Here is a 10,989-nt window from a genome sequence, read left to right as displayed (position 1 = left end):
ATGTATCAATCCACCGTCGGCATGAATGAGGTCAAAGAAGATAACGAACACAAGCTACATCGTTACTAAATGATCACTGTTGTACCATTTCACTGCTAAAAATAAATACAAATTATCACATATTTCAATGTTGAGACCAATAGGAATAAAACAAACATGATTGGATGTTTACAGACAGACAATACCTCAACGTAGCTTGAAAACACAATCACTTACCCCACTTGCAGCTCATTGTCCATTTGCAAATTGTTCATTTGCATCTCTCTGGTTAAAGAGACTGACACACTTTGGGGAAATATCTGGTGAAGGTGTTAATCTCTCAGGCTGCACGGTGTGGAGGGACGGACATAAACATTGCTGGTGAGTGAATTTATATTATGTTAATTTTCACAACTTTTTAGTGAAAAAGGTGACTAAATAAATTAAGCTTTCTTATTGGTTAGAAGTATATTCCCTTTGATATGATCTGATCAACTGTATCTTCTCCGAGAAACTGGTCGGTGAACTTTCTCTAAATGTGGAGGGGGAGAAAAATATTATAATTAAGCAGTTTTGTAGTATTTTGTAATAATTAAAGGAATACTATAATGTTACTGTCCTAAGATAAAGGCCTATTGCTCAACAGCTTCAATTCTTCTTTCTCTCTCAGATCCTTTAAAATCACACAAGCGCTTGTTTTTTTCTTTTGCCACTGTTATACCAGGTAGTTATTATAACATTCTCTACATTATATCCACTCGTAATAGTTAAATGTAACACAGAATATAAATAATGTACACACGAAATACAGTGAGGAGGTGAAGAATGCAAATATTAAATCTGAACCAATTAAACTAGAAAAGAAAAAAGAGAAGCAGACACATTAAAGAAGCTTTGAAGCAACTAAGATATATTGTACCGAAGGGATTGTGACTCCATATCAGTCTCTAACAGTTGGTCATTTCTGTGTAGGCCTTTATGTACATTTGATTTGAAAAATAAGAAAATTCATTTTTAGCTCTTGTTTTTGGCAATGTGAAAACAAACCCTACACTTACACAACTTCCTTCAGTCAGTGTCAGTGTCAGGTTCTGCATCCAGGATGCATTCAAATGCTTAGGTTGAGCATTCAAAACCAAATTATAGTAACAAATTGTCTTTAACACTGTAATGGTAAATGCAAAGCAGGTCCAACTGGGCAAGAATGAAGCTTTTAGAGCAGTAGTGGTTTCAAACAAGTCGTAGGCAGGGGCAGATTCCAGTAAAACGCACCCCATCGTCAATATAATTTATTCTTGACACCCCACTTCCCTAAAACTGGGTGTAATTTTCTTGCAACATAAATTCATGCCAATGCACTCTTTATAAAATCTACACGTTTCACTTCCAAACTTGTTGAAACACCTCTGGGTGTGAGTCTGGCCAACAGGGTTTACAGAACGGCCTGATATCCCCATCCCATGAGCCGTTCACATGTTGAGTTTCTCTTATGTGTGTTTTTTCTTTTTCTCAGATTGCATGATGGTGTCCAACAACACAGAACCCTTCTCCTCTGGTTGTGCTTCCTCCAGGTTTGCAACCATAGACGTGGCCATCTCGTGCCTTTACTTCTTCATGTTCCCCATTGCGCTACTGCTAAATGGGGTTAGCGCATGGGTGTCTTTGCACCTCAGGTCCACCTCTACCTTCATCGTGTATCTCAAAAACCTGGTGGCGGCTGACCTGCTCATGACGCTGACGCTCCTGCCGATGGCGGCTAGCATGCTACCTGGAGCCACACTTGAGTTAAGGGCGTTCGCTTGCCGTTACTCCACTGTCGTTTTCTACTGCTGTATGTACACAAGTATCGCTTTAATGGGTCTTATCAGCCTTGACCGCTTCTTCAAAATTGTTCGACCATGCGGAATGGTGTTGGGACAAAACGTGGTCTTCAGTCTCGTAACGTCCTCCTTGGTTTGGGTGTTGTTGTTTGGCGGTACAGGCATCCCAACTTTCATTCTAACAGACAAGGATCCTGTTAATGTAACAGGGGATTTCTGTATGTCCCTGAAAAGTTCAGCTGGTGTGACTCTTCACCAGTGTGTGGTGCTATCTATGGAGGTTCTTTTCTGGCTTGTCAGCATAGTGATTGTGTTTTGCTACATGTGCATCACCCTGAAAGTCCTGCAGTCCTTCAGAAGCTCTGGGAGCAACAACAGCAATGGCAAGAAGAAGACCAAGCTACGAGTATTCATGATCCTTCTTGTGTTTTTTGTGTGTTTTGTGCCCCTTCACCTAATGCGTGTTCCATTCACACTATTTGAAATATTTGACATTGATGTCTGTGATCAATTGTGGGTTGTGATAATCCATAAATTAGTCCTGTGGGTCTCTACCACTAATATCTGCCTGGACCCTCTTCTTTACATCTACCTGTGCAGGGAGTACAGAGAGAAGCTGGTTGATATGATGAAAGCTGGAGGGGTCTGTGTTGGGTCGTGGTAAAAATGAGGATGTTTCACAGGAGAACGAAGAATTATTCGTCATCAAAATGAGAAGTTAGAGCTAGATTAGATGTCCTTCATCGGAAATTAGGCTGTTGTTTTATATTATGGCAGCAAGAGAGCCTTAGTAACCCAATAGAAACGTGTGCACTTTAAATTCTGTGTTGTACTGCCCTTTAGTGGCCTAATGAGGATTAGCATCTATAAAACAAGGTAGAACCATATGGGATACACAAAGATACATCAGCAAATTAATTATTCTATGTGAATACACAAATACAATGTTAAATCTCACTGGTCAGAGCTGTGTGTCTTTAATGTACATTTGGTGTACTGTATACGTATAGATATCTATTTAAGTACATTCTTACTATCAAGTTTTCACAATGCAACACTATAACTATAAACACTATGTTTTAATTCCATATTGAGGTGTTTTTGTTGTTGATTTGAATGTAAAGTCATCCTTTGTTAATTTTTGCGTCAGGGTTTTTAAGAGGGAAATTATATGATAAAATAATATAGAAGGAATGATGAGCATTATTAGATCATCATTAATACTTTTATTGGCCATAAACAATTATTAGTGAATGGAAATGGGAACTACGCTCAAAGTTTATTTTTTCTGCCACACAAAAGAACAATAACTGTATCCTACAAAGTTGTGGTCTATTATTTCACGGCTTAAATAAATGGTCACATACATATTTTTTGTCTTTGATTCTTGTTAATCTAAATTGAATAGCTTCCCTCCAAAAGAGCTTTGCTCAGATGCCAGATATGATTTTATTTGTATGAATTTCTTGTATTCTCTTTGTCATTGTCAAAATAAATTATGTCATTTGGAATTAATAAAATATTGTACATGTTGATTGCTGTATTGTAATATTAAATTGAATAGTATCAATGCACCACCCACTTTGTTGGTCACCACAATATTCTAGACTACACTCCAAGAATAATTGTGCTCACTATTATATATAACAAAGATGTTCAATTCATTTGACTGAAAAGGAATTAAAACACACCCCCTATACAATAAATCTTCTTGGCAGCTCCTGCACTCCCTTTGTTTAAGTGAAGAAAAAGCTCCAGTGTGGCGTGTGGGACTTTTGTGTTGGCTTTAACAGCTGAGGCTGGTCAGATGATGCCACTGCACCTCTTGCTACAGAATCAGCTCTATAAGTATTACAGAAAGGTGTGCAATCCATCAAGAAAGTAATCAGTCAACCAGAACATCAAAAATCATCACCTGCACTCATAATTATTAGAAAGTCTCTACATCTTTCGCCGCAAACGAAAAATAACGACTATACCTTGAATAAGGAAAGTAGCACTTTAGTAGCACTTAAATGGCACTTACTTATAGCACTTTGTAGTTTGGCTTTCTTCAAGTAATTGTACTTTCTTGATTCTTGTTGTTCTAAGTGTGTACTCATGGTTGAATGCACTTATTATAAGTCGCTTTGGATAAAAGCGTCAGCTAAATGAAATGCAATGTAATAATAATAATATTATATAAATCTATTTTCCTCTGCCAGCCATGAACAACACAAGGTTGGTGAGTGGGGAAACAAATGAAGTGTATTTAGCCCTCCAAATGATGCTCAGAGTCATGGGCATATCAATACCAGGGACATTTGCTGTGCTAATGAGTCAGATGGTGACTAGAGGTAAACATGTAAGATACTTTGGGGCAAAGATTATGTAAAAAACACACACACAAAAAGCATAAATGATTGCATCTTTATCTTAAAGGTGCGACAGAGATGGTGATGTGTGTCTGAGGTTCATGTGCAGGCCAACGGAAGCATGTGGCCCCTTGAAGCCGAACTTTCACCCCATGCAATCGGCTCGAGGTGGTGTTTGCACTTCAATGTTGCATGACGTCTGCTTTGCTTTTGTCTAAAGACCAGAATGTTTTCCTACTTTTGCATATGTCCTGATGAATCGGCAGTTCCATCACAGCTGCAACGATGATTTGTTTGGTAGGAAAATTCAACAGTGTTTCTGAAACACCTACCATCTCAGTATACTGTCACACAGGTCTATGTTGCAGCTTTGTGTTTGAGAAGAGTCAAGTCATCAACTGTAAGTTATCCTCATCATCGTATTGACAATATTATTTCATAATGTGATATTTATCAATGATAGATTACTCTGTGATGACAAAGATAACCACTGAGATCAGTATTTCCTTTCTGATATGTGACATTATACAAGACAAGCACAGCATGTTTACATAGTGTCAACAAAATATAGTTGAATTACTTTTGTCTTTATTCACGCTGCCGTGTAAAGGAACAAATGAAGGGGAAAAAAGCATAAATCTTGCCAGGACAATGGAATTTATAAGCCCTCCTTACTAAAATCTGAATTTGTATTCATGTGTATTTATACTAATTAATTAATTTACTTTTTTGGTTGTAAAATTAGGGACACAGATGTATATATGTAAAATGGAAAATATGCTTAAAACACATTTATTTACCCTTCTCTATACAGTAACAACAAGCTCCTTCCTTTGCTCTGCTTGATCTGCAGCCTCGACTGGAATAAGAAACACATGATGGATGGCTGCATGGTTCCTCCATTTGACAGTAAGTTGAGAAAGTGAAGAAAAAAAAAAATAATAATAATAATAAATAATTTGCTGTTGAATTATTTCTATCCATCGGACAGTATTGAAATCCCCAACTGTCAAATGATATTGCACATGTTCAGCGGGACAGTTTGTTTGTTAGAGCATGATCATTAAATATAAAAGCAAAATGAAGATAATGTTTCTTGACAAAATGAAATGTTGCTTCTAAAATGCAACTTTTCATTGCATCCTCAGGTGCAGCGACGACAATGAATCAAACATCTCACAATGACTCAGACTTAAACAGATCAATTTACAACCCAAATTTTGTCCCAGCTCTCTACTTTTTGATGTTCCCCATAGCGTTGTTGCTGAATGGTGTTGCCGCCTGGGTTTCTCTGCACATCAAGTCCACCTCCAACTTTGTGGTGTATCTGAAAAATCTAGTAGCTGCTGACATTATTATGACCTTGATCATCCCAATCAAAATTGCAAGAGACTTGCCAGTTGCGTCACACACAATACACATACTCTCATGTTACTTGAGTGCTATTTTCTACAGTACACAATACACATGTATCACTCTGCTGGGCTTTATCAGTCTCGACCGTTTCTTCAAGGTAATGATGCCTCACAACAAGCTGTTTGGTCTGACTTTTAGCAAATTGATATCGGGCTCAGCCTGGGCAATACTGTTTGGAAGCTCAGCTTTACCAAATATCATTTTCAACAAATCAGTGACCAATATAACAAAGATCAAGACTTGCATGGAGCTGAAAGTACCAGTTGGACTCATAATCCATGAGAAGATAGTGATTTCCCTCAATGTTCTCTTCTGGTGTATCAGTGCGGTCATTATTGTTTGCTACATTTGCATTGCAAACAAGGTTATCCAGTCTTTTCGAAAATCTGGCAGCAGCAACAACCAGGGACAGCAGAAGATCAAACTACGTGTGTTTCTAGTTCTCGTTGTGTTTTTTGGGTCATTCGGACCGTACCACATTTTTAGGATCATATACACATCTCACCAAGTCAACTCTTCTTCCTATACCAGCTGCTCTTTTTTAAGCATAAAGTTGGCCAAGGACCTAAGCCACTGGTTTGCCTGCACAAACATCTGCATGGACCCACTTCTCTACGTCTTTCTGTGCCGGGAGTTCAAGGAGAAACTGATGTCTATGATGAAAAATGTGGTCGTCTCATTCAAAGTAGCCTCAGTACACAAAGCAGCGGGCACTTTGCCACAGAGTGGAGTCTGACGAAGGTTGTGAAGATGCTATGTTATGGACTAAGCTTAGACGTTACTGAAGATTTTGTAGACTAAAAATCTGATTATTGTTATATTATTTTTGTTCTATCATAACATTTATCATTTATATTAACATGAAGTTGTGCTGTGCTGTTTCCTGTCTTCACAAAGAGTCACTCTAAATAGCTGGAAAACCATTAACAGGAAATACAATGCGGTTGAGATAAATAGCATGAGACAAGAGGGTGCTGTTATTATGCAGGTTTTATGTTAACAAAACAGTTCGATAGTAACTCTGCAAGTTCACGATCAATAGAGTTCTAGGAGGGAGACTGTAAATGAGGCCACAGAGCGAGTTAAGTTAAGTTAGATAGCGTTTGCATCTTACACTGAAGTCATATAATATTTGTTGTGATAGTAAAAATGGGTCATGTCTTTCTGCTAGTGTCCAATGTGTCTATCGGCCAGTCTTCCATTTGCAGCATGCTAATCAGCACCTAACATGGAAGGTTACTGCAAAGAATAAAGTATGTTATTGATATATATTAAAACAAGTAAAGTCTGTTCTAACTATATAGAATTGTTATAATCAATATAAAAAATAAACAGTAAAGAGATATTTTCTGCTCGGTGTTGCATATTTCAAACACTAATTTCAGCATCAACACATTTTCCATTTGAATGCCACTTCTTGTATATGCCAGCTGAGCAAACGTTTGAGCAAACAGCTGCGCTTGCAGTCTCTGTGGGTGTAGAAACCACATCAGTTATGGTCAGATAAGCTGATCGTTCACTTGGGAACCTTTAGTAAACCCATGCATGTCATTTCTTCGCTAATTTTTTTCCCATCAGACATAATTCCTGGCACAGATCCCAGCAAAATCTCACAGGAAATCAAATTGTGTAGTTCTCAGAATGAACTATTTTCAAAACAGCACAAAAGGGGAATAAAGGAAGCAAAACTGTTTTGTGCAATGGAATGTCTAATCACTTTTTATGTACTCGTAGTGTGTTTTGCATTGATAAAGACAATATATCTCAAAAAAAAAAAAACTCTTACAGATGTATGGATATGTGGTCTTAGTAGTAAATAAAAAACATACAATACAACATTTCTCACAACTACTTTGTTCATAACTTGCCTTTTCTGTCATGACGTAGCTTGTATTTCGTGTAAATGAGTTTAAGGGAACCAGGGAACAGCATTTCATGAGAAGTAGCACATACTTATATGTGTTGCAGTGTCTGTGGTTAGTGCTGCTCAGACTGAGTTTATGATGACACGAGATGGGCAGATAGAGATAAATAAGATGCAGGATGGAGGGTGGAGGGGTGGGGGCAGGAGGTCTCTTGATGTGTGTCGAGAAATAAGTCCATGGCTTTGGTGTGCGCCTGTCAACTGCCACTAAGACTGACGCAAGCTAGCGGAGGCAGGGGGACTGGCACGGAGCAGAACAAGCCTCTCAGCAAACAATTGCAACAGGAAGCAAGGAAGGAAAGAGTCTTTCAGAAAGGAAGGAAGACTGGCAAACTCGTTGGGATTGTGACAAGACAGCCACACAGAAGCTCTCCAGAGACCACCCATTGTAAGAGCATCACACATACACACGTTAAGGCAGGGAGAGAGAAACACACAGAAAGAAAGACAGACAGGCGGAAACTTTTTTAAGTCAGAAGTACTTCTTAAAGAATGAAAGTAAGAGTAAGATATTTGCAATAGTGGGTTTTTTTTTGTGTGGATGCATTTCCTTTCTGGGTATGAAGAGGAAAGGAGAATAGTTCACTTCTTCCTTTTTTACACATACCGTACTGTGGGATTTCTAATTCATTATTCTTCACGTGCCCGACAGCCGCAGACGATAAGGACACAATAAGAAGGTAAGACTCAATTATTGACTTTTCAAGTATTTTTTCTACATAGATTACCACTCTAAAATGGGCACAGAGATGGAATGTGTTGTGAAAGACCTAATCAACACTAGCCTGCACATTAAAACAGACGAAGGTTTCAGAGTATTGTATATCTCCGTTGCCATGGCTCTTGCTCCTGGCCTCAGTGTTATTCTAAGCCGTTAAAGTTTTGAATGTAAACACAGCACACCGGGCAGATATACTGTCAGACAGGAGGAGAATCCAGAATGAACACATGCAAGAGTTAGTGGATGGGCGCCTTCATCACTTTATATTAAGTTCATCTCTCACTGTAAAACTGAATAAGCAGTCACACCATTATGAATTGACTGTCCTGGGTGACTCCTTTTCTAACTATGGTCAAATGTAGAAGTTACAAAGTATTTAGCGTTTTTATTTAAATAGGTATTTGTATTCTTCTTAAAGTGGCAGGAAGTAGCCTTTAGTTGTTGAATTCAGACAGAAAGAAATGTAGAGAGTAATTTAAAGTCCTAAAACCAGTTGTGAAAGAAAACATTACAAATGTATTAATAATTACACACAGTGAGTCAGCTACAGTTCTTTTTGAAGTTGCATAGACTAATTACAAGAGGAAACAATGTAATATCTGGAAACCACATATTACATTGTTTCCTCTTATAATTATTCCTCTGTATGAATCTTAATCTCATTACTCCTCTTCCTCAGCCCCTCGAAGGTCCAACGAAGATCAGAAGATGAACGACAGCCTGTCAAACACTTCTATCAAGTGTGTCCGGGATACCAGTGTGACAGCTGTGGTTTTCCCCTGTCTGTACAGCATCCTCTTCATAGTCGCCCTGATACTGAATTCCCTGGCTGCATGGATCTTCTTCAGCATTCCCAGCTCCTCAACATTTGTTGTCTTTCTAAAAAATGTGGTGAGACATGGGGGGGGGGGGGCTTTATACATTTAGTTGTCAATGCAGAGCAACAAAAAAAAACGTCCTTCATTAACAGGTGGTGGCGGACCTGCTGATGACCCTGACCATACCTCTGAAAGTCTTACGTGATGCAGGCGTGGGATCCCCGCGACTCGGCGCCTTCTACTGCCAATACTCTGCGGTTTTATTCTACATCACCATGTACATCAGCATCCTCCTGCTGGGCCTCATCAGCCTGGACCGCTACCTGAAGATAGTGAAGCCATTTGGGCAGTGTTCCCTGCAGCGGGTTCGTGTCGGTCAGGTGCTGAGTGCAACTGTCTGGGCAGTCATGTTATCTTTGGCATTACCGAATGTTATTCTAAGTGACCAGAAGCCACGGTTCTCTGGAGGCCGATTGAAGTGCGCCTCCATGAAGAGCAAAGCCGGCTTGCTTTGGCATGAAGGTTTCAGCTATTTCTGTCAGGTATGAAATAAAGGAATTGTGTGAAATCTGCTTATTAGAAAGAATGTGTTGCACACTGTGTATAACTTAAATATTAGCCATTTTAAATACACTGCACTATACTACCTGATTAACAAAACGCAACATTTGACCTTTAACTACAGCTGGCAAACATTAGATGTTAGAAGTGCTGTGAGTCTTGCCTAATGTTTTCTTGATGTGTACTTTCAGGTGGCTTTCTGGGGCACGCTGGTCTTGATGGTGGTTTGCTACACGTTCATCAGCAAGAAGGTTTATGAGTCATACAAAGCCTCAAAGAGCAGATCACACGCAGCCAGTCGCAGAACCAAAGCAAAAGTATTTGTGGTTGTGGGTGTGTTTTTCATCTGCTTTGCCCCCTATCACTTTATCCGCATTCCCTACACTCTGACCCAGACTCGCAGCATGGCGAATGATTGCCAGGCAGAGAAGGCAATCTACATCGCAAAAGAAACCACCCTGTGGCTGTCGGCCACCAACGTGTGTCTGGACCCGCTCATCTACGTGTTCCTGTGTAAGGTGTTTAGGAAACGACTGACAGCTGCCATCTGCCATAAGCAACTCCACATAGGCGGCCTGGAGTCCACCACGGTGACGTCAACTCCACTGGAGATGTCACAGGTCCCTCTAAGTAACAGGCTGTCCAATAATGGGATGCCACAGTAACACACTGGGCAGTGTACAATGGGAAATCAATAACTGGTAACTGTCAAGGCACGATGAGACACTTCCTGAAAGGTTGATTGACTTGTAAATATTGCATTTATCGCGATGAAAGCAGTTGTAAAAAATATAAAATAATGCAAGGGGATCAAAATCTGTTTAATGGACAATGTGACAGAGAAGGTGGTCAGGAGGTGACATGCCAACAATGACTGCGGTTCTGGATACAGGGGGCCGACTAACCACGCACCTATGACGCTTGTTTGCTAAGTCATCCAACATGTTTCCTTAAATGTGCACACTGTCATTTTGTACTTCCTTCTCTTTGCTAATCTCATTCAAACTGCACTTTCCCTTTGAAAAACCTTAGCAAAAGGGTAAACATCTTAACAGCACATGTTCTCCAATGATTACAGCACACGCAAAATTTGACCAGGGACAGAGTGATAACAAATGAGGCCTGCAATGGACACTGCTGACAGATGCATTCTGAGCAATATAAGTAACAATGAGAATAAAGTGTGTATTTTTTAAATTGCATGTTGTTCAATTTGTATGCTGGGGGTTAAATTATTATGGATGAGGTTAAAAATGAATTTTAAGGGGGAAGGACATGAGTCTGATTACATGTAAAACAAAGACACATTATTCATGTTAAGGTGGCTGTGAAACAAAGGCATTTAATTAAGAATGAAAGAGTAAAACCACCTTCACCCAGCTCTTTCCCAGTAGTG

The 10,989-nt window shown here is 39.4% G+C and overlaps 3 protein-coding genes across 3 annotated transcripts; all 3 read left to right on the top strand.

The window, feature by feature from the left end:
* Positions 1 to 1,500: 1,500 nt before the first annotated feature.
* Positions 1,501 to 2,463, top strand: LOC306742077 (P2Y purinoceptor 13-like; the record flags this gene model as incomplete). Its single annotated transcript, XM_079224417.1, has 1 exon — positions 1,501 to 2,463. The coding sequence occupies one exon, from the start codon at positions 1,501 to 1,503 to the stop codon at positions 2,461 to 2,463; it is 963 nt and encodes a 320-aa protein (XP_079080543.1).
* A 2,852-nt stretch (positions 2,464 to 5,315) lies between these two features.
* LOC306742076 (P2Y purinoceptor 13-like) lies at positions 5,316 to 6,305 on the top strand (the record flags this gene model as incomplete). Its single annotated transcript, XM_079224416.1, has 1 exon — positions 5,316 to 6,305. One exon carries the CDS (start codon positions 5,316 to 5,318, stop codon positions 6,303 to 6,305), a length of 990 nt encoding a protein of 329 aa, XP_079080542.1.
* A 1,850-nt stretch (positions 6,306 to 8,155) lies between these two features.
* LOC306742738 (P2Y purinoceptor 12-like) lies at positions 8,156 to 10,729 on the top strand. The gene is made up of 4 exons (XM_079225149.1): positions 8,156 to 8,173; positions 8,894 to 9,105; positions 9,185 to 9,574; positions 9,785 to 10,729. The coding sequence occupies exons 2-4, from the start codon at positions 8,923 to 8,925 to the stop codon at positions 10,256 to 10,258; spliced, it is 1,047 nt and encodes a 348-aa protein (XP_079081275.1). The 5' UTR covers positions 8,156 to 8,173; positions 8,894 to 8,922; the 3' UTR covers positions 10,259 to 10,729.
* The last annotated feature ends 260 nt before the right edge of the window (positions 10,730 to 10,989 follow it).

The sequence above is a fragment of the Taurulus bubalis genome, assembly GCF_910589615.1.
Source record: "Taurulus bubalis genome assembly, chromosome: 10".
NCBI lineage: Eukaryota > Metazoa > Chordata > Actinopteri > Perciformes > Cottidae > Taurulus > Taurulus bubalis.
This window is presented reverse-complemented; position numbering and strand designations above follow the sequence as displayed.